Source organism: Salvelinus fontinalis, chromosome 19, assembly GCF_029448725.1.
Source record: "Salvelinus fontinalis isolate EN_2023a chromosome 19, ASM2944872v1, whole genome shotgun sequence".
Lineage (NCBI taxonomy): Eukaryota > Metazoa > Chordata > Actinopteri > Salmoniformes > Salmonidae > Salvelinus > Salvelinus fontinalis.
The window spans coordinates 33461909-33486572 of NC_074683.1; the positions used below are offsets into that span (position 1 = coordinate 33461909).

General features: G+C 44.2%; 1 protein-coding gene across 5 annotated transcripts in view; it reads right to left on the bottom strand.

Moving 5' to 3' along the window:
• Positions 1 to 21776, bottom strand: part of LOC129816639 (band 4.1-like protein 5) — a 50901-nt gene extending 29125 nt beyond the window's left edge. For all 5 annotated transcript variants that reach the window (XM_055871372.1, XM_055871373.1, XM_055871371.1 and 2 more), the window contains exons 1-8: positions 21484 to 21776; positions 19416 to 19617; positions 7448 to 7552; positions 6965 to 7007; positions 6643 to 6721; positions 6473 to 6517; positions 4887 to 4939; positions 157 to 277 (exon numbers count right to left, since the gene is read on the bottom strand). In XM_055871372.1, the coding sequence (XP_055727347.1) occupies positions 157 to 277; positions 4887 to 4939; positions 6473 to 6517; positions 6643 to 6721; positions 6965 to 7007; positions 7448 to 7552; positions 19416 to 19595 (626 nt within the window). In that variant the 5' untranslated portion in view covers positions 19596 to 19617; positions 21484 to 21776. The remainder of the gene's footprint in view (positions 1 to 156; positions 278 to 4886; positions 4940 to 6472; positions 6518 to 6642; positions 6722 to 6964; positions 7008 to 7447; positions 7553 to 19415; positions 19618 to 21483) is intronic.
• Positions 21777 to 24664: the final 2888 nt, after the last annotated feature.

The window sequence follows — 24664 nt, forward strand, 5'->3', positions numbered from 1 at the left end:
AACCATTGTAACATAAAGGCTGTATAAGATGGGCAATATAACCTCTAGACATTGGTAACACTTTACACTAGCTTTCATTAAAACGTTACCTTGTAAATGATCTATCAATGGTGATCCCATAAAGTGTTACTCAGACATGTGATATCATTGTTTTACCTGCACTCCTTCCAGGTGTTGAAGATGGCCAGCTCCATGGCCTCCGTCTGCTCTGGCATGAAGCGGAACTCAGACACCATGTCCAGAGCATGCTCCCCAGGGTCACAGTCTCCCAGCTCAGCTGGAACACAACCATAGACATGAGTTCTTGAATAAAATCTAATTTTATTTATCACATGCGTTGAATACAACAGGTATAGATAGACCTTACTGTGAAAAGCTTACTTACAAGCCCTTAACCAACAGTGCAGTTCAAGAAATAGACCTCATCCCTATAGGCTCTCATCATCTATCAGGCCTACCACTGTTTTGTCATCTTAATGATGGTGTTGGTGTCGTGCTTGACCACGCAGTCGTGGGTGAACAGGGAGTACAGGAGGGGACTAAGCACGCACCCCTGAGGGGAACCGGTGTTGAGGATCAGCGTGGCAGATGTGTTGTTGCCTAGCCTTACCACCTGGGGGTGGACCGTCACGAAGTCCAGGATTCAGTTGCAGAGGGATGTGTTAAGTCCCAGGGTCCTTAGCTTAGTGATGAGCTTTGTGGGCACTACGGTTTTGAACACTGAGGTTACCTTCACATTCTTGGGAACAGGGACTATGGTGGTCTGCTTGAAACATGTGGGTATTACAGACTCTGGAAAGGTTGAAAATGCCAGTGAAGACACTTGCCAGTTGGTTTGTGCATGCTCTGAATACACGCCCTGGTAATCCGTCTGGCCCCAGGGCCTTGTGAATGTTGACCTGTTTAAAGGATCTTGCTTACATCAGCTACGAGGGAGCGTGATCACACAGCCGTCCGGAACAGATGGTGCTCTCATGCATGCTTCAGTGTTATTTGCCTCAAAACGAGCATAAAAATATATTAAACTCGTCTGGAAGGCTCGTGTCACTGGGAAGCTCGCGGCTGCATTTCCCTTTGTAGTCCATAACAGTTTGCAAGCCCTGCCACATCCGATGAACGCCGGTGTAGTTGGATTCAATCTTAGTCCTTTATTGATGCTTTTCCTGTTTGATGGTTCATGTGAGGGCATAGCGGGATTTCTTATAAGCGTCCGTATTAGTGTCCTGCTCCTTGAAAGTGGCAGCTCTATCTTTTAGCTCGATGCAGATGTTGCCTGTAATCCATGGCTTCTGGTTGGGATATGTACGTACGGTCATTGTGTGGACGACATCCTCAATGCACTTGTTGATTAAGCCGGCGACTGAGGTGGTATACTCAACGCACTTGGATGAATCACGGAACATATTCCAGTCTGTGCTAGCAAAACAGTCCTGTAGCGTAGCATCCGTGTCATCGGACCAATTCTGTATTGAGCAAATCACTGGTACTTCCTGCTTTAGTTTTTGCTTGTAGGCAGGAATCAGGAGGATAGAGTTATGGCCAGATTTGCCAAATGGAGGGCGGGCGAGAGCTTTGTATGCGTCTCTGTGTGGAGTAAAGGTGGCCTAGAATTTTTGTTCCTCTGGTTGCACGTGACATGCTGGTAGAAATTAGGTTAAACAGATTTAAGTTTGCCTGCATTAAAGTCCCCGGCCATTAGGAGCGCTGCTTCTAGATGAGCATTTTCTTGTTTGCTTATGGCCTTATACAGCTCGTTGAGTGCGGTCTTAGTGCCAGCATCAGTTTGTGGTGGTATATAGACAGATACGAATAATATAGATGAGAACTCTTGGTAGATCGTGTGGTCTACAGCTTATCGTGAGGTACTCTACCTCAGGCGAGCAATACCTCGTGACTTCTTTAACATTAGACATCGCGCACCATCAGTTATTATTGACAAATAGACACACACCCCCTTGCCCCTCGTCGTAGCTACTCTGTCCTGGCGATTTACACAGAAAAACCAGCCAGCTCGCCTACGAATTCTAACAAGGCATCCCGACCTTCTCCCTTGCTAACTCCGCCTTTTTCTTCATGCGAATGACAGGGATTTGGACACGTTCTACGGAAAGCAGTATATCCTTCGCGTCAGACTCATTAAAGAAAAAAATCATTGTCCAGTTTGAGGTGAGTAATCGCTGTTCTGATGGCCAGAAGCTCATTTCACTCATAAGAGATGGTAGCAGCAACTTTATGTACATAAAATAGGTTACAAACAATGCAAAAAAACGAACAATAGCACAGTTGGTTAGGAACGGCAGGCATCCCGTCCGGCGCCATTATATATCAATGTTAAGGCAATTTGCTATCTGGGGTCTGGGCTTGTTTTGCAATAAAAGTGAAGCTAACCTGTGGGCATGTATTGTTCTATCCCCATGATTATGGTCCCTGACTAAGGATCTATAGATTACCTGCTAGCTATTCATGAAATTTGTACATTTTGAATAAATTCCTTTAAATGGTTGCTCCCACCTTACCACCTTAAATTCCTAAAACCCACTGGGACACGAACATTCAAATACATCACATTCAAGCCGAGCAACAGACCTCCAATGACGCCTCACTCTCCTCCTTCCCTAAATAGCAGCATGCAGATAACGTCTGACTCTGCAGGCTGGGGGATAAATAGGGTGTCACCGTGACTCTGCAGGCCGGGGGATAAATAGGGCGGCAGTGTGACTCTGCAGGCTGGGGGATAAATAGGGCGGCAGTGTGACTCTGCAGGCTGGGGGATAAATAGGGCGGCAGTGTGACTCTGCAGGCTGGGGGATAAATAGGGTGTCACCGTGACTCTGCAGGCCGGGGGATAAATAGGGCGGCAGTGTGACTCTGCAGGCTGGGGGATAAATAGGGCGGCAGTGTGACTCTGCAGGCTGGGGGATAAATAGGGTGTCACCGTGACTCTGCAGGCTGGGGGATAAATAGGGCGGCAGTGTGACTCTGCAGGCCGGGGGATAAATAGGGCGGCAGTGTGACTCTGCAGGCTGGGGGATAAATAGGGCGGCAGTGTGACTCTGCAGGCTGGGGGATAAATAGGGCGGCAGTGTGACTCTGCAGGCTGGGGGATAAATAGGGCGGCAGTGTGACTCTGCAGGCTGGGGGATAAATAGGGCGGCAGTGTGACTCTGCAGGCTGGGGGATAAATAGGGCGGCAGTGTGACTCTGCAGGCTGGGGGATAAATAGGGTGTCACCGTGACTCTGCAGGCTGGGGGATAAATAGGGCGGCAGTGTGACTCTGCAGGCTGGGGGATAAATAGGGCGGCAGTGTGACTCTGCAGGCTGGGGGATAAATAGGGTGTCACCGTGACTCTGCAGGCTGGGGGATAAATAGGGCGGCAGTGTGACTCTGCAGGCCGGGGGATAAATAGGGCGGCAGTGTGACTCTGCAGGCTGGGGGATAAATAGGGCGGCAGTGTGACTCTGCAGGCTGGGGGATAAATAGGGCGGCAGTGTGACTCTGCAGGCTGGGGGATAAATAGGGCGGCAGTGTGACTCTGCAGGCTGGGGGATAAATAGGGCGGCAGTGTGACTCTGCAGGCTGGGGGATAAATAGGGCGGCAGTGTGACTCTGCAGGCTGGGGGATAAATAGGGCGGCAGTGTGACTCTGCAGGCTGGGGGATAAATAGGGCGGCAGTGTGACTCTGCAGGCTGGGGGATAAATAGGGCGGCAGTGTGACTCTGCAGGCTGGGGGATAAATAGGGCGGCAGTGTGACTCTGCAGGCTGGGGGATAAATAGGGCGGCAGTGTGACTCTGCAGGCTGGGGGATAAATAGGGCGGCAGTGTGACTCTGCAGGCTGGGGGATAAATAGGGCGGCAGTGTGACTCTGCAGGCTGGGGGATAAATAGGGCGGCAGTGTGACTCTGCAGGCTGGGGGATAAATAGGGCGGCAGTGTGACTCTGCAGGCTGGGGGATAAATAGGGCGGCAGTGTGACTGCAGGCTGGGGGATAAATAGGGTGTCACCATGTTATCTGGGTGGGGGAAGTGAGGAGAGACTCCGTTATCAGTGATGTGCTCCAGGACTATAGACAGACACCCAGCCTGGCTGCCAAACAGAGGGGAATCTAGCTACGGACTGGACATTCAGTTGTTGTTACATTCCAACCTGAGACATCGTTTGACTCACTGGCCATTTGGCTAGCAGAACAGAATACAGTCTGAAGAATAAGAGCTGAAACACTATTCTACACTACTCTATTCTACCTACAAAAAAGTGTATATGACCGTGAGTGTGACCTTTTAAGTGTGACTGTTTTGTTTAGGAAGGGCCATTCTGAGTTCTGGCTAACAATAATTGAGAAAAATAGTGGTTTTGCTGTATGTGAAAATTGGCTATGTTGCGCTGTGGAGGATTTCTATGAGAAGGGGAGGGAGTGAGATCGAGAGACAGAGGGAGTGTGTGAGTGAGAGAGATCGAAGGAACGAGGGTGAGGGCTGGATTAGGAGGCATTTGTAGAGAGCTGGGCACTAACGAGCTGGCATTTACCCCACAGAGGAGCTGGAAGAGCGGGAGGGAGAGAGAGAGAGAGAGGGAGGGGCGCTCGCTTCCTTTCAGAACAACCCTGGAGTGCTCATTTTCAGTTGAAACACTCAGCAAGGACTGCAGCCTCAGCATTTCTCCCACCCTTTGGAAAGACAGTTCTGGAATGTGGGTACAGGGCTATCTTCCATTTTCCTTGAATACTCCACCATGTTAACAGGCTCTGAATACTACTGGGGTGCTGTGGGCTCTCCCTTCTGACAGATTAGATTCCACCCCCTCAGAAAAGTGCAACTCCGTGGATCTCATTCAAGAAGAGTGACAACCACAGCAAGACATTAGACCATCCTAGCTAGTTCTTACCTTGTAACGAGAAGGCTGCCAGTTCCACTGCTGTGTCCAAAGGGCATTCTAACCTGTGATACGAGGAGGAGAGTGGACAATAGATTACAGCTGTCTGGATGCTGTTGCTTTCAACATGGAGGTACAGTACGCTCTAGGCAAGGAGACTGTCTGTTAGACCAGGGAACTGCAGAGGTAATACAGTGGATCTAACAGCCTGTATCTCTCTCCAGAGATCACACACAACCCTGTGTTATAGGATCACCACACACACACAACCCTGTGTTATAGGATCACCACACACACACACACACACACAACCCTGTGTTATAGGATCACCACACACACACACACACACACACACCCCTGTGTTATAGGATCACCACACACACACACACACAACCCTGTGTTATAGGATCACCACACTCACACCCCTGTGTTATAGGATCACCACACACACACACACACAACCCTGTGTTATAGGATCACCACACTCACAACCCTGTGTTATAGGATCACCACACACACACACACACAACCCTGTGTTATAGGATCACCACACACACACACACAACCCTGTGTTATAGGATCACCACACACACACAACCCTGTGTTATAGGATCACCACACACACACACACAACCCTGTGTTATAGGATCACCACACACACACAACCCTGTGTTATAGGATCACCACACACACACACACACACACAACCCTGTGTTATAGGATCACCACACACACACACACACAACCCTGTGTTATAGGATCACCACACACACACACACACAACCCTGTGTTATAGGATCACCACACACACACACACACACAACCCTGTGTTATAGGATCACCACACACACACACACACAACCCTGTGTTATAGGATCACCACACACACACACACACAACCCTGTGTTATAGGATCACCACACACACACACACACACAACCCTGTGTTATAGGATCACCACACACACACACACAACCCTGTGTTATAGGATCACCACACACACACACACAACCCTGTGTTATAGGATCACCACACACACACAACCCTGTGTTATAGGATCACCACACACACACAACCCTGTGTTATAGGATCACCACACACACACAACCCTGTGTTATAGGATCACCACACACACACAACCCTGTGTTATAGGATCACCACACACACACACACACACAACCCTGTGTTATAGGATCACCACACAGACACACACACACAACCCTGTGTTATAGGATCACCACACAGACACACACACACACACACAACCCTGTGTTATAGGATCACCACACAGACATAACATGAACACTAATCCCATGTATCGAAAACAGATATTAATATTCACACTACTTATGGATGCAAATAATTCCATTCCCCAACATCAAGTGTGTAATCCACTACTGTAGCTAAACCTCTTAGCATCTGTACCATGATGCAACAAAACAGATGTAGCCAAAATGAAATGATGTACTTAGCCTGCAGACATCAAATATGTTAAATATAATGAAGCACATGACCACATGAACTATACACTGATCTAATTTACTGTACATCTAATCTACTATAGGAAGAGGACAACTGTTGAGTGGAGGGTTACTTACTTGCCACTGAGGAGGTCTTGCTTTAGTTGTAATACAAATAGATATCTGAAGGAACAAGAAGGTCAAAAGTCCAGATAACTGACCAATCAATCCAATGTTCATCAACATAAATGTTCTAAAAACAACTGGTTGATTGAATACTAATAACACGACGACGACGACAAGCTGACCTGGTCAACTCCTCATGCAGGTTGTTGGGTTCTGAGGAGTAGAACTTAACCCTCATGTGAAGGCAGTATGGAGGTCCGACTGCACAGAGAAATAGGGGAAGGAGGAAAGAGATAAAAGGAAAATAACTCGAGGTGTGAAAGTTGGAATGCCAGTAATGAAATCAATCAATTTCTGGCTGTTACATGAAAGCACCAGTTTTTCCATCTGTTATCAGTTTATCCATTCTACATCTCTAGGTGTCCATTGGTACAGAAGGAGACAGTAGAATAAAATATAGGTTGTGCATCTCCAGTGACTGTTAGGTAAAGAAGAGATACTTACTTTTGACTTGTTTTTTGATGCTTTTTGTAATGTCAAGCCAATGCTGCGAAAGATGAAAAATACTTCTATGAGGCATGAACAATGTAAGAAGTAGAGGCTGGGGTTTAGGAGAGAGAGTGCGGTTCCCTCATCGTGCTGATGAGGGAACCGAAGGTCTCTGCCACAGCCCTCTTTCACATTCCTCTCTCTCCCTCTCTCTCTCCTCTCCCTCCTTCCATGCCCTTCACACCATATCAGCATGACCCAGCTGCTGGATCTCTGACTGAGGCACTTCAAAATAACTTTCTGAAAAGAACGAGACTTGAACTTCCCATAAAACCCTACATTAGAAAACCAAAAGTACGTAAACTGAACAATGTTATTCAAATCACTATTCCAGAGAAGAGCAATTCCAGTTGAGAGTGGATAAATCTAACCAAAACAAACCCCTTCCAAATGTCTAGTCAGAACAAGGGTGGGTTGTAATTGGTTGTCTGTTCTTACTGGTACTTGTGCAGAGTCCATGAAGCGTAGTCCGAAGTAGTCCTTCTCTACGATGTCCAGATGGTACATGATCTGGTCAAACAGCTCCTCACCATTGGCTTTTTTCTGACAGGACAGAGAGAGGTCAGAGGTCACATCACACAGTCATTAGTCTGGAAGCAATGTCATCAACCTAATCAATCATTCATTCAACAGACTAGGTCAAGACTTTTCACTGGGTTCTCTTTAGTATCTTGATAACTGTTTAATAATTCAATTATTTGTAAACTGTTGCTAAATGGTATTCATTATGGTCAACAATACAAATAGAATGAGCTATTGTAGTGAAGTTTCACTGAGGCACCACTGGTGGAAAAGAGAAAACATGGATCTGTTTTAGGTGTTTGGTACTCTTCCCTGATATTCCATTCCCCAGACCTGGTGTTGATTTCATTGCCTCTGACTAAAAAACACCAGAAAGAGAGACAAGCACTAAGTAGAACACGCCATTATTTTTCTGGCTTCACCCATTTTAAAAACCAGGCACATTGCCATGCTCAGAATCAGACAGAGAGCTAGCCAGTGCTACTCCTGTTTGTAGCCTGCTGCGGTACTAGGCAGTTCACTACACGGCGGAGCCAACTTTAAAACAGCTGGAAGGAAGGACAACCAAACGGGGGTTGCCATGAAACCTGTTCGAAGCCACCTGCACAGCAAGGGAGTGGCTGGCTCACGCCCCCAGCCTCTACTCAACAGCCTGACTACGAAGCGCCCGGCCTGGAGCTCTGTCCTGTAGAGAGACATCTCTCAGCTAATGACTGATCCACAGTCAGCCTATTAAAACAAAACGCTCCCACTGACTACCCCTGTCCTCCCTCACTGGACCAGAGTGGAGAGATACAGCAAAAACAAAACCCGCAGGCTGGGTCGGTCACGCCACTGGGTTGGGTCGGTCACGCCACTGGGCCACGGGTTGGGCCGGTCACGCCACTGGGCCGCGGGTTGGGTCGGTCACGCCACTGGGCCGCGGGTTGGGCCGGTCATGCCACTGGGCCGGTCACGCCACTGGGCCGGTCACGCCACTGGGCCGCGGGTTGGGTCGGTCACGCCACTGGGCCGCGGGTTGGGTCGGTCATGCCACTGGGCCGCGGGTTGGGTCAGTCACGCCACTGGGCCGCGGGTTGGGTCAGTCACGCCACTGGGCCGCGGCTTTGAGCTCATTGTGTTCAAGGTGACTGAATGAACAAAGCTTATAGAAGGGGAGAACACAGCCCTTGCAGTGGATGGGAGAGTTCGTCATCCTTTAGAAGGTTTCTTTCCTGAACACAAGCAACTTATTACTCAGAGGAGACACTCCCAAGTGCTCAAACAAGGGTAACTCACCACACCAAAGACAGAAGTTAATCATAAAACGTTACCACATGCAGCAAAGCCTGCAACAGTATCGCTAAAACCTAACAAGCACATTACCGGTTGTGACACTGCTGTAGACATGGATAAACCACACAGCCACACACAAACACCCTGCAAGGGGAACAAACATTGACATTAGCAGTGAGGACACATGCCTGCCCTGCCCATCTCTAGTCCAGCATGCTATACAGGGGGTGTGGTCATGATGAGAGGAGAGGGATGGATGGTGCCATTGCACAGTTCTCAGTGTTAGCCCCAGCCTGCCGGATGCTCACGCAGGCCCCATGAAGTTGGCATAGCTCACAAAGGAGCCCCGCAGCCAGGGACAATGGCCACAAAGGAGCCCCGCAGCCAGGGACAAAGGCCACAAAGGAGCCCCGCGGCCAGGGACAATGGCCACAAAGGAGCCCCGCGGCCAGGGACAATGGCCACAAAGGAGCCCCGCGGCCAGGGACAATGGCCACAAAGGAGCCCCGCGGCCAGGGACGACGGCCACAAAGGAGCCCCGCGGCCAGGGACGACGGGCACAAAGGAGCCCCGCGGCCAGGGACGACGGGCACAAAGGAGCCCCGCGGCCAGGGACGACGGGCACAAAGCAGCCCCGCGGCCAGGGACGACGGGCACAAAGCAGCCCCGCGGCCAGGGACGACGGGCACAAAGGAGCCCCGCGGCCAGGGACAATGGCCACAAAGGAGCCCCGCGGCCAGGGACAATGGCCACAAAGGAGCCCCGCGGCCAGGGACAATGGCCACAAAGGAGCCCCGCAGCCAGGGACAATGGCCACAAAGGAGCCCCGCGGCCAGGGACAATGGCCACAAAGGAGCCCCGCGGCCAGGGACAATGGCCACAAAGGAGCCCTGCGGCCAGGGACAATGGCCACAAAGGAGCCCTGCGGCCAGGGACAATGGGCACAAAGCAGCCATTGTACGCTCCAGTGAACCACGGGCCTCGCTGACACACTGTTCACCAGAGGTTTCCAGCCTGCCCTGCCTGGAGACACAGTTACATTTATAAAGCTGCTCGCTGCATGCACATCAGAGAGCCACTGGGGCAGGACTGAGGGGAGGGGACAAGAAATATGTCAGCCTTCCTCCAAACATAGTCTTAAAGCTCCCTCCTTCAGACTGGAGTCCAGTAGGTGTCCGAGGAGAGGTGAATCATTAGGTTCTCCACTGTGCTAACTGCGTCAAGAGGGATGTCTGCAATTGCAGACGTGTAACTCTAGGAAAGCCTTTGGGTGGGCATACCCAAGCCTTCAACCATCTTGGTAAGGGAAATAAATATGCTACGCCACACAGTTTCTTTAAGAGTTATTCTGGACTATTGACTGACTAGCACTAAAACCTAACTCATTGTTAAATCAGAAATCATTAGGCCTAATTAGGTAACAACTTCAGTTTCTACTGACCAAGTGAGCTCAAGTCCCCGATGGTATCCTTACAGTGAAAAGGACTGGACAGTGAATATGCAAAGGTTTTTCTAAAATAAGTCGAATCATTCATGTTTTACAAATACCAACCTATCATTTAGTTACCAGCCCTATTGGTCAACATGTTTATTCACTCTGTTTAATCCCACTATTCCAGCTAGTCCCAAGTGTGGCTGCTGTAGCAGCATGCTAGTCAGACATCACACAGAATATGTAAACAAGGGGACAGCCCATTAGACCCAAAGCTGTCTCAGAACCCTAACATCAGGCCTTGATGATTAGAATCATTCAGTTATTGCCTGGGGAGCCCATCGACAGCCTAAACAGAACATCACACTAACCAAAGGGAAGAAGAACACACAACTAAAAAAACAGCAGTTGTGCTTTGCTGTGTAACACTTAAAGATGGAATTTGCAGTAGGTGGAAACAGCACCACGGCCACGCCACCATTGTTGTTGTTGCCGAGCTGACGTCGAGCAGCACGGTTAAGAAATACCAGTACACATTGTGCTCTTATATTGTGCGTGCAATGATGTCGGAAGGGAAAAACAGTGTTCCGTTGTGTACAGTAACTTATTTGTTGTTGAATATCACAGACGGACGTCATCAGGACTCTTAACGGTAGAGATACACAGCCACACTTCTCAATGTTCCTAAATGATACCTTCCCATGAAAATGAAGAAGCTATTAGAAAACTACCCACCGTTTCTCATGTCTGTAATAAAAGACTCATTCTGTCCTGCACAGCAGCATGAGAGACAGTACTGATGTGACTGAACAAAGATGTTTCCATTCAAGTTGAGAAACCAGGGGTGTATTCATTATGTCTCGCAACGAAAACCGTTTAAGAACCAAACAGAGCAGACGGAATGAAATGGAGGGACCTACCCGAATTTGTCCAATAGAAACTCTTGTTTTCATTTCAATTTTCCGTTTGTAGTAAACTTTGTTGCAAAACTATTTGCAACAGACAAAACGTTTTGCAACATAATCGGCGTAATGAATACACTCCTGAACTCCAAAAACTCTTCAGACAAACAGTGCACTATTCCATGTTGTAATAAGTCTCCACCAGCAATGCAATCAGAGGCATTGCAAAACAGAATTAACAAATGGAGAAGCACTGTAATAATTAAGCAATAAAGCACGAGGGGGTGTGGTATACATGTCCAATGTACCATGGCTAAGGACTGTTCTTACGCACGACACAATGCGAGTGCCTGGATATAGTCGTTAGCCGTGGTATATTGCCCAAATACCACAAACCCCTGAGGTGTCCTAATGCTATTATAAACATAATTAGAACAGTAAAAAAATAATAATAATAATCTGGTCATAACTGTGGTATAAGGTCTGTTATAAACTGGGTGATTGGAATGCTGTTCTAATTACATCGGTAACCAGAGTATAATAGCAATAAGGTACCTTGGGTGTTTGTGGTACATGGCCAATACACTATACCACGGCTAAGGGCTGTATCCAGGGAATCTGCGTTGCGTCCTGCATAAGAACAGCCCTTAGCTGTGGTATATTGGCCATACACCCTACCCCCTTGTGCCTTATTGCTTAAATATACCACATATGTCAGCCAATCAGCATTCAGGGCTCAAACCACCAGGTTTATAAATAGACCTATAGCATTACAGTGGAATACCAGAGTGGAATCAAAAGATCAGGTATTCAACTGGTTTGACAGCTGGAATGCCTTAGAAATTGTAACCCAGAGAAATAAAAGAGGACATTGAGGGACAAGAGCAAGTCTTCCCACTGGAGAAGAGTATCTCCGTTCTAGAGGTCGAACGATTATGATTTTTCAACGCCGATACCGATTATTGGAGGACCAAAAAAGCCGATACCGATTAAAAATCGGCCATTTCTTTAATTATATATTTATTTATAATAATGACAACAATAGTGAATGAACACTTATTTTAACTTAATATAATAAATACATCAATCAAATCAATTTAGCCTCAAATAAATACTGAAACATGTTCAATTAGGTTTAAATAATGCAAAAACAAAGTGTTGGAGAAAAAAGTAAAAGTGCAATATGTGCCATGTAAAAAAGCTAACTTTTAAGTTCCTTGCTCAAAACATGTGAAAGCTGGTGGTTCCTTTTAACATGAGTCTTCAATTTTCCCAGTTAAGAAGTTTTAGGTTGTAGTTATTATAGGACTATTTCTCTCTAGACCATTTGTATTTCATATACCTTTGACTATTGGATGTTCTTATAGGCACTTTAGTATTGCCAGTTAAGTCATAAACAGCTCAATGCTTGAAGCATTGCGAAGAGCTGCTAGCAAACGCACAAAAGTGCTGTTTGAATGAATGCTTACGAGCCTGCTGCTGACTACCACCGCTCAGTCAGACTGCTCTATCAAATAATAGACTTAATTATAACATAATAACACAGAAATACAAGCCGTAAGTTCATTAATATGGTCAAATCCGGAAACTATAATTTCGAAAATAAAAAGTTTATTCTTATGAATGCCATCTAACAGGTGGCATCCATAAGTCTAAATATTCCTGTTACATTGCACAACCTTCAATGTTATGTCACAATTACGTAAAATTCTGGCAAATTAGTTCGCAACGAGCCAGGCAGCCCAAACTGTTGCATATACCCTGACTCTGCGTGCAATGAACGTAAGAGAAGTGACACAATTTCCCTAGTTTAATATTGCCTGCTAACATGAATTTCTTTTAACTAAATATGCAGGTTCAAAAATATATACTTTTGTACTGATTTTAAGAAGGGCATTGATGTTTATGGTTAGGTACAGTCGTGCAACGATTATGTTTTTGTCGCAAATGCGCTTTTGTTAACTTCTTGAGAATACAGGGGGTGCTGTTTTCGCATTAGCATAATTTCCTCTACAGATTAAACTGCCTCTTATTCAATTATTGCTCTTACTATATGCATATAATTAATACCATTGGATAGAAAACAATCTATAATTTCTAAAACCGTTTCAATTTTGTCTCTAAGTGAAACAGAAGTCATTTGACAGCACTTTCCCTGACCAAGAAGAAGAATGCAAGATGTGTATGCTCGCTCCAACGCTCTGCCTATATATGGTCACGCCACCTATGACCCGAAACACACTTCATTCGTCTTCCTCTGGGTGTCAAGAGGACGTCAGAGGAGAATTTTTTTTTTTTATCTTGTACTGACGTGAAATAAGACCTATTTCTTTGGCGTGACCGACAACTTCCGGTTCTCTGAATCGCGCGATTTGTAGGTGTGATTGTCTTCTGTTTTGCTGCCGTTACGGATGAAAACTATCTCCGTCTCGAAGTTTGTTTGATACATGTGACCATATCATCTTAATGTATGTTTTTTCAATATAGTTTAATTAGATTATTTGAATTTTTTCGGGAGTTTTGCCGTGTTCCGTTCTGTGAGTTTTTTTTTACTTTGGCCAGTCGACCAGTACCTATGCTAAATGAAGAGGGAAAGTTGCCATTATGAATGGATTGAACGACTCATCGGGACTAAGGACACCTTGATCAACATTCTGATGAAAGATCAGCAATAGTAAGACCCAATTTACGATGTTATTTCATATATCTGTCGTGCATGTGAACTGGTCGGGGGCGCCCAGCTGGTTCTGGCTGGCGTGGCTATGCTAATTTAGCGCTACATTTTGTTTTCGCTATAAAACATTTAATAAATCTGAAATATTGTTTGGATTCACCAGACGTTGGGCTTTCAATATCTGTACGCTGTGTATTTTTTCTGAAATGTTTTAAGACAAGTAATTAGTTATATGACGTTGGTCTCTGTAATTGTTCTGGCTGCGTCGGCACTATTTCAGATTGCAGCTGCAATGTAGAACTGTGATTTATACCTGAAAAATTCACATTTTTCAAAAAAAAACTATGCTATACCATAAATATGTTATCAGACTGTCATCTTATGAAGTTGTTTCTTGGTTAGTGGCTATATATATATTTTTATTTAGTCGAATTAGTGATAGCTACTGACGCAGGAAAAAACTGTTGGAGTAAAAAAATGGTGTCTTTTGCTAACGTGTTTAGCTAATAGATTTACATAGTGTCTTCCCTGTAAAACATTATAAAAATCTGAAATGGTGGCTTTATTCACAGGATCTGTATCTTTCATTAGGTGTCTTGGACTTGTGATTTAATGATATTTAGATGCTACTATTTAATTGTGACGCTATGCTAGCGATGCTAATCAGTGTGGGGGGGTGGGGGGTGCTCCCGGACCCGGGGTAGGTGCTCGGTAGAGGTTAAATCATCCCCCGTTTGGCGAAGTTGGCTGTCTTTGTTAGGAAGGAATAGTCTTCACAGTTCGCAACGAGCCAGGAGGCCCAAACTGCTGCATTTACCCTGACTCTGATGCACAGAACGCAAGAGAAATGACACAATTTCCCTAGTTAGAAGAAATTCATGTTAGCAGGCAATATTAACTAAATATGCAGGTTTAAAAATATATACTTATGTATTGATTTTAAGAAAGGCGTTGATGTTTATGGTGAGGTACACATTTGTGCAACGACAGTGCTTTTTCCGCGAATGCGCTTGTTAAATCACCCGTTTGGCGAAGTAGGCTATGATTCAATGATAAATTAACAGGCACCTCATCGATTATATGCAACGCAGGACAAGCTAGATAAACTAGTAATATCATCAACCATGTGTAGTTAACTAGTGATTATGTTAAGATTGATTGTTTTTTTATAAGATACGTTTAATGCTAGCTAGCACCTTACCTTGGCTCCTTGCTGCACTCGCATAACAGGTAGTCAGCCTCAACGCAGTCTCCTCGTGGAGTGCAATGTAAATCGGCCATAATCGGTGTCCAAAAATGCCGATTAACGATTGTTATGAAAACTTGAAATCAGCCATTCCGATTAATCGGTCGACCTCTACTCCATTCACTTGGCTCCTGGGTGTGGGTAGGTCATAGGGTTGGGCAATATGGCTTAGAAATGTAAATACATTTTTTCCCAACTTCCATTCATGAGATAGACGCAGAGCTGAGTGCCTAGATACAGCAATTAGCCGTGGTATATTGGCCATATACCACAAACATATACCACGAGGTGCCTTATTGCTATTAAAAACTGGTTACCAATGTAATTAGAGCAGTACAAATAAAATGTTTGTGGTATACCATTGCTGTCAGCCAATCAGCATTCAGGGCTCGAACCACCCAGTTTTTTCTCACTCACACACGTACCAGTCAAACGTTTGCACATCTACTCATTCCAGGGTTTTTTTTTATATTTATTATTTTCTACATTGTAGAATAATAGTGAAGACATCAAAACTATGAAATAACACATATGGAATCATGTAGTAACTAAAGAAAGTTTTAAATCAAAATACATTTTATATTTTATATTCTTCTAAGTAGCCACCCTTTGATGACAGCTTTGCACACTCTTGGCATTCTCTCAACCAGCTTCATGAGGTAGTAACCTAGTATGCATTTCAATTAACAGGTGTGCCTTGTTAAAAGTTAATTTGTGGAATGTTTTCCTTCTTAATAGATTTGAGCCAATCAGTTGTGTTGTGACAAGGTAAGGGTGGTACACAGAAGAGAGCCCTATTTAGTAAAAGACCAAGTCCATATTATGGCAAGAACAGCTCAAATAAGCAAAGAGAAACGACGGTCCATCATTACTTTAAAACATGAAGGCAGCATTGGGAATTTTGGATGAAAGCGTGCCAAAATTAAACTGCCTGCTACTCAGCCATAAAAGATAGAATATGCATATTATTAGTAGATTTGGATAGAAAACACTCTGAAGTTTCTAAAACTGTTTGAATGATGTCTGTGAGTATAACAGAACTCATATGGCAGGCAAGAACCTGAGAAAAAATCCAACCAGGAAGTGTGAAATCTGAGGTTTGTAGTTTTTCAACTCTTGGCCTATCGAATACACATTGTCTATGGGGTCAAATTGCACTTTCTAAGGCTTCCACTAGATGTCAACAGTCTTTAGAACCTTGTTTGATGCTTCTACTGTGAAGTGGGGGCGAATGAGAGGGGAATGAGTCATAGGTCTGCCAGACAGCCACGAGCTCAGTCTCGCGCGTTCACGAGAGAGCGAACTCTGTTCCATTGCAATTCTACAGACAAAGGAATTCTCCGGTTGGAACATTATAGAAGATTTATGTTAAAAACATCCTAAAGATTGATTCTGTACATCGTTTGACATGTTTCTACGGACTGTAATATAACTTTGGACTTTTCGTCCATACTTTCCACTGGACTTGCACGCGCGTCGTGAGTTTGGATTGTGTACTGAGCGCGCGAACAACAAGGAGGTATTTGGACATAAATGATGGACATTATCGAACAAAACAAACATTTATTGTGGAACTGGGATTCCTGGGAGTGCATTCTGATGAAGATCATCAAAGGTAAGTGAATATTTATAATGCTATTTCAGACTTCTGTTGACTCCAACATGGCGGATATCTGTTTGGCTTGATTTGTCACCTGAGCGCCGTATTGCATAGAATTATTTTATTATGCGTGGTTTGCTTTTTCCGTAAAGTTTTTTTTTTTCTTTTTTTTTTTTTGACAGCGGTTGCATTAAGGAGAAGTGGATCTAAAATTCCATGCATAACAGTTGTATCTTTTATCAATGTTTATTATGAGTATATCTGTAAATTGATGTGGCTCTCTGCAAAATCACCGGATGTTTTGGAACTACTGAACATAATGCGCCAATGTACACTCAGATTTTTGGATATAAATATGAACTTTACCGAACAAAACATACATGTATTGTTGTAACAGTTTAACTTTACGTCCGTCCCCTCGCCCCGGGCGCGAACCAGGGACCCTCTGCACACATCAACAACAGTCACCCACGAAGCATCGTTACCCATCGCTCCACAAAGGCCACGGCTCTTGCAGAGCAAGGGAAACACTACTTCAAGGTCTCAAAGCGAGTGACGTAACTGATTGAAACGCTATTAGCGCGCACCACCGCTAACTAGCTAGCCATTTCACATCCGTTACATTGTGTAACATGAAGTCCTATGAGTGTCATCTGATGAAGATCAAAAGGTTAGTGATTAATTTTATCTATATTTCTGCTTTTTGTGACTCCTCTCTTTGGCTAGAAAAAATGGCTGTGTTTTTCTGTGACTTGGCTCTGACCTAACATAATCGTTTGGTTTGCTTTCGTTGTAAAGCCTTTTTGAAAATCGAACACTGTGGCTGGATTTACAACAAGTGTATCTTTAAAATGGTGTAAAATACATGTATGTTTGAGGAATTTTAATTATGGGATTTCTGTTGTTTTGAATTTGGCGCCCTGCAGTTTCACTGGCTGTTGACGAGGTGGGACGCTACCGTCCCACATACCCTAGTGAGGTTAAGGCATGAAGGTCAGTCAATCCAAAACATTTCTTCAAGTGCAGTCGCAAAAACCATCAAGCACTATGATGAAACTGGCTATCATGAGGACCACCACAGGAAAGGAAGACCCAGAGTTACCTCTGTTGCAGAGGATAAGTTCATTAAAAGTTACCAGCCTCAGAAATTGCAGCCCAACTAAATGCTTCAGAGTTCAAATAACAGACACATCTCAACATCAACTGTTCAGAGGAGACTGTGTGATGCAGGCCTTCATGGTCGAATTGCTACAAAGAAACCACTACTAAAAGACACCAATAACAAGAAGAGACTTGCTTGGGCCAAGAAACATGACCAATGGACATTTGACTAAGGCTGTAACGTAAAGAATGTGGATAAATATAAGCCCCACTTAGAAAATAATTTTATTATCAAAATAGTTTAACCTGTTTTTTTGCAATAATCACTTATCTGGTTTTCAAGGTAGTCTATGAAAATGCCCTTTTTGTTAAAAATGTAACCATACTCAGGCATATACCGCACATTCACTAATAATGACCAACTTCCTATAGCAGGCATTATAGAAAATGAACACAGGTCTCAAACAATGTCTCAAGCACAAATTCTAGTGAGTAGCCATCTAATCTTTATATTTCAAGTTAGGTCAACTTGGATCTATATTCTAGAAAACAAGGCAGAACAGTTTAATTATGAACACACCCTTCTGTCCGTCTCCAACTGTTTGAACATCATGCTAGCCTGTCCACTTTGTTCACATGTTGAAATCAAGCGGCCTACCTTATTTCTCAGAATGAGAACGAGTTGCTAATTCCTTATATAAAAATTGTGTTTTAAGCTTATTGCACATTTATAAAAACACAGACTAGACAGCTAGTATAAGTCTTTGGCTAAAACGCTGCTGGCGTACATGGTGAAGTGAGAGGTTTCACTCTCCGCAAAATCTATCCAAAATAAGCCCAATGCGTTTCTATAGGCTTATTTTTTACCTAAGCTTATCGCCTGCATTCCACCTTTGGGACAGCAACTCCCATTGTCAGGGTGGAGACATGAGCATCTCGTCATTATATTCAGATCTCTGGTGCAAATGGGAAGCAGCACAGGAGCGAAGGAGACCAAAGTCCAAAAAGACAACATGAGACAAACACTCATAACAATTAAAATAACAAAAATACTTGCAATACAGGCATATGGAATATGGCGCAAAAACATACATACAAATGAATTTGATATATCGCTCAGACCTAGTGGATCATGTGACCAGGTGTGCTGTAGAGGGATCATGGAATGAATTACCAGTGATCAACAGCATTCACAACAACACACAGTCCTATACAGATACACACACTGGCATGCAGGTCTCATGCCAAGACCGGAGAGGAACTCTCTCAGTAACAGCACACTGAGACGAGGGCAACAAGCTAGTAGCTACCATCTTCTCCACCTCACCCTGAGTACAGGCGCACAACATGAGCAGGATCTCAGAGCAATGGAAGGAGCTGGTCACTAAGTACTATACAGCAGAGCCTTATGCATGGGAATGGACTCAAACCAGCACCAATGGCACACAGAGAGCATCAGCCTCAGGGTACCTGGCATGACCAAAAACATGGGTCTACTCTGCTGCTCTGTCCTCCTTCCATTTCAAATACCTTTTGAAAGCCCTGTACCAATAATTCACTCTTTTACTTTCTCACGGGGTGTGCCTTGACATCGGTTAAAACTCAAACAACAGGTTAGAGATTCAGAATCTTTGTGTTGTGTGTAAAGTCTCACCGGCAGGTCCACACTGACATCTGTGCCATCCAGCATTGACACACAGCAGGTGATGACAGACTTGGAGTCCCCGGCAGCAGGGATGTGTGTAGTGGCCCGCTGGGCCTCTCTCAACCGGGCCTTGTCAGCATGCTTACGGATGGACTGCCGGCCCAGCGTCCGGCGGAGGAAACTCAGCATGGTGGGGACTGGTGAACACTACCTGCACATGCGAGAGGAAGGAATAAATAATACAATCGGTTGAGTTCCTCAATCAGATCGTGATGTTAAAGATGGACTACAGCTTTGTTTGAACTTTTCCCGTTGAAAAGTGATATCACAAGTATACAGTTGAAGTCAGAGGTTTACAAACACTTACATTGGAGTCATTAAAAGTAAATTTTTCAACCACTCCACACATTCCTTGTTAACAAACTATAGTTTGGCAAGTCGGTTATGACATCTACTTTGGCAATGACAAGTAAGTTTTTCAACAATTGTTTACATACAGATTATTTCACTATATCAAAATTCAAGTGGGTCAGAAGTTTACATACACTAAGTTGACTGTGCTTTTAAACAGCTTGGAAAATTCCAGAAAACGATGTCATGGCTTTAGAAGCTTCTGATAGGCTAATTGACATCATTTGAGTCAATTGGAGGTGCACCCGTGGATGTATTTCAAGGCCTACCTTCAAACTCAGTGCCTTTTTGCTTGACATCATGGGAAAATCTAAAGAAATCAGCCAAGACCTCCCCCCCAAAAATTGTAGACATCCACAAGTCTGGTTCATCCTTGGGAGCAATTTCCAAACGCCAATAGTACGCAAGTATAAACACCATTGGACCATGGAACCGGCATACCGCTCAGGAAGGAGACGCGTTCTGTCTACTTGAGATGAACGTACTTTTGTGCGAAAATTGCAAATCAATCCCAGAAAAGCAAAAAAAAATGTGGATATATTGAAGCAACATCAGTCAGGAAGTTAAAGCTTGGTCGCAAATGTGTCCTCCAAATGGACAATGACACCAAGCATACTTCCAAAGTTGTGGCAAAATGGCTTAAGGACAACAAAGGCAAGGTATTGGAGTGGCCATCACAAAGCCCTGACCTCAATCCTATAGAACATTTGTGGGCAGAACTGAAAAAGTGTGTGTGAGCAAGGAGGCCCACAAACTTGACTCAGTTACACCAGCTCTGTCAGGAGGAATGGGCCAAAATTCACCCAACTTATTGTGGGAAGCTTGTGGATTGCTATGCAAAACTTTTGTCCCAAGTTAAACAAAGGCAATAGTACGAAATACTAATTGAGTGTAGGTAAACTTCTGACCCACTGGGAATGTGATGAAAGAAATTAAAGCTGTAATAAATAATTCTCTACTATTTTTGACATTTCACATTCTTAAAATAAAGTGGTGATCCTAACTGACCTAAAACAGAGAAGTTTTACAAGGATTAAATGTCAGGAATTGTGAAAAACTGAGTTTAAATGTATATGTAAACTTCCGACTTCAACTGTACACACACTAAAGTACAAAATAGCTATTTTTTGTTCAATCTGTTAAATACTGTACTGTGACAGAAGCCACATCAGTATACGTCTAAGGAGGAACACATCAAAATATAGTATGCAATTCAAAATTGTGTGAATCACAGCAACTAAGTTCTCTTCTCGGCCTATTACTTTTGTACAATGTGATGTAGACTCCCCACAAATAGTTTTGTTGTTGCTCCAAATGGCTTGGCAATGAAGAAACACTTGCTGTGTTAACACTAACTTAGCTACTGTTAGCAATATGCAGGTTATTCGACATTACATAACTACATCCATTGAGGCTGAAAAGGTGACAATTTTACATAAATGTTATGGACTAACGTTACCTATTATTAGTTAGCTAGTTGGCTGGCTAACTAACTAACGTTATCTAGCTCACTACAGTAAGTTAGCTAACTAGAAAGCTTTGCCCCAATAAATACCGTATAACGTTACTAGCCTAGTTTTGGGACAAAACATCGTGAGTCTGTCCCAAAGACAAACCAATCATGAACGAGAGCAACAGGTTTAACAAGCTAACAGGTTACCGTTACCTATTGTGAGGATGCTGAAGTAACAGATGAAAGAAGTCCGACATTCACACTTGCTGATGTCGCCGATGGCCACTTGTAGATCCGAAAGTCCTATACTATAGCAATACTTACAAAATACTTGCCGATATCTAAAATAAGAACCAATCCACTTGCCTGTTCCACCTTCACAAAATAAAACTAATACGTGTCCATGGTTGACAGGTAGTCTTACTAGCGTTACAATTCCTACTCGACACTCCAACGCGACAATTTTCACAAGTCCCAAGAAAAGTGGGAGGCAAAAATTCCCCTCAGGAAATGACGTCGAAATAAATCCCTAACAAAACTGCGATTTACATTTAAAGGGGCACTTGGGTGTTTCTATAATCGTGAAAATGAAATAGTAAAACAAATACGTCCTGCCAACTTCACATTATCATATGGTGTTGTTTCAGATTATGCCCATTTTATCATGCATCAAATAAAATTGTATTGGTCGCATACACATATTTACGTTAGTAGACCTTATTGCAGCAGTAATATAACAATAGACAATAAAGACGAATCTAAAAAAATCAAAAGAACAGAATTAAGAAAAATTACGTCGTCGGAGACCAAAGTATAATATATACATATACACGGCATTCGGGAAGTATTCAGACCCCTTGACTTTCCACATTGTTACATTACAGCCCTATTCTAAACTTTTCCTCATCGATCAACACACACTAGCCCATAATGACCAAGTTTCTCCCATTCTTCTCTGCAGATCCTCTCAAGCTTTGTCAGGTTGGACTGGGAGCGTTGCTGCACAGCTATTTTTAGGTTTCAGGTCTCTCCAGAGATGTTTGATCGGGTTCAAGTCCAGGCTCTCCCTGGGCCACTGAAGGACATTCAGACATGTCCCGAAGTCACTCCTGCATTGTCTTGGCTGTGTGCTTAGGGTTGTTGTCCTGTTGGATGGTGAACCGTCGCCCCAGTCTGAGGTCCTGAGCACTCTGGAGCAGGTTTTCATCAAGGATCTCTGTACTTTGCTCCGTTCTTCTTTCCATCAAACCTGACTAGTCTCCCAGACCCTGCTGCTGAAAAGAATCCCCACAGCATGATGCTGCCACCACCGTGCTTCACCAAAGGAATGGTGCCAGGTTTCCTGCAGCCATGACACTTGGCATTCAGGCCAAAGAGTTCAATCTTGTTTCCCATGTTTTGAGTCCTTTAGGTGCCTTTTGGCAAACTCCAAGCGGGCTTTCATGTGCCTTTTACCGAGGAGTGGCTTCCGTCTGGCCACTACCATAAAGGCCTGATTGGTGGAGTGCTGCAGAGATGATTGCCCTTCTGGAAGGTTCTCCCATCTCCACAGAGGAACTCTGGAGCTCTGTCAGAGTGACCATCGGGTTCTTGGTCACCTCCCACGGCTCAGTTTGGCCGTGTGGCCAGCTCTAGGAAGAGTCTTGGTGGTTCCAAACTTCTTCCATTTAAGAATGATGGAGGCCACTGTGTTCTTTGGGACCTTCAGTGCTGCAGAAATGTTTTGCTACCATTCCCCAAATCTGTGCCTCGACACAATCTTGTCTCGGTGTTCAACGGGCAATTCATTTGACCACATGGCTTGATTTTTGCTCTTACATGCACTGTCAACTGAGGGACCTTATATAGACAGGTTATTCACACACTAGAATACAGTACATACATATGAAGTGGGTGGAACAGTATGTAGACATAATTAACGTGACCAGTGTTCCATGTCTATGTACATAGGCAGCAGCCTCTAAGGTGAAGGGTTGAGTAACCAGGTGGTAAGCGCATCGTGGGTACTGGGCGGAGGTCAGCTCGTCGTGACTATTTAAAAGTCTGATGGCCTTGAGATTGAAAAACAGCTTCTGTCTCGGTCCCAGCTTTGATGCAACTGTACTGACCTCACCTTCTGGATGGTAGCGTGGTGAACAGGCCGTGGCTCGGGTGGTTGATCTCCATCTTGTTGGCCTTCCTGTGACAGCAGCTGCTGTAGATGTCCTGGAGGACAGGCAGTGTGCTCCCGGTGATGCGTTGGGAAGACCGCAGACTGCACCACCCTCTGGAGAGCCCTGCGGTTGCAGGCGGTGCAGTTGTTGTACCAGGTGGTGATACAGCCCAACAGGATGCTCTCAATGGTGCATCTATAAACGTTTGTGAGGGTCTAAGGGGCCAAGCCAAATTTATTCAGCCTCCTGAGGTTGAAGAGGCCCTGTTGTGCCTTCTTCACCACACTGTCTGTGTGAGTGGACCATTTCAGATTGTCAGTGATGTGTATGCCAAGGAACTTGAAGCTTTTCAACTTCTTCAATGCGGCCCCGTCGAAATCTGGGCATACCGGTAGATAATTTCATATAGGAAGTCAGTGCATTCAGTAACAGATTATTCCTCAATCTCAATGTTTTTAAACTGCATCATGTCAGTGTAAAACTTTTTTTTTCTTTTTTCAAAAAGACCAAATATCTACTGTATGATTCCTCTCTCTCTCTCCATTGATCTACTGTATGATTCCTCTCCATTTAGCAACAGCGCCACTTACTGACCATGTTGATGGCCTATTTATTGCCTTACCCCTCTTATCCCATCTCATTTGCACATGCTCTATATAGATTTTTCTACTGTATTATTGATTGTATGTTTGTTTATTCCATGTGTAACTCTGTATTGCTGTATGTGTCGAACTGCTTTGCTTTATCTTGGCCAGGTCGCAGTTGCAAATGAGAACTTGTTCTCAACTAGCCTACCTGGTTAAATAAAGATGAAATAAAATAAAAATGGCTTCAGTGTGATCTTCATGAATGTGTCATCATATGCCCTGCCATGGATATCCAGACTGTACATGTGCACTCCATTCCAACATGCTCGACGCTTAACTTAAAAGTTGACTCAAAGCAAACAGTGAAATATGTCTAATTCAGGCTATTGGAACGTGGGAGGTTGATCACCTACAAGTAGAAATGCTATTATTTTAGGCTTTTTACATTTATGCTACTATTTAAATAATCGATGCATCAGTCACACTTCTGAAATGTAGGATTTGGAATACAGTTACGTATAGTTAAGTAAACATAACATCAATCTACTATCAAAACATTGCATTGACCTCACCGTTGCAGTGTGGAAAAGCAACGTCATTAATTCATGTACAGTTGCAGTTGAAGATCTCAATTTCTCTTTGATTTTTAAAACA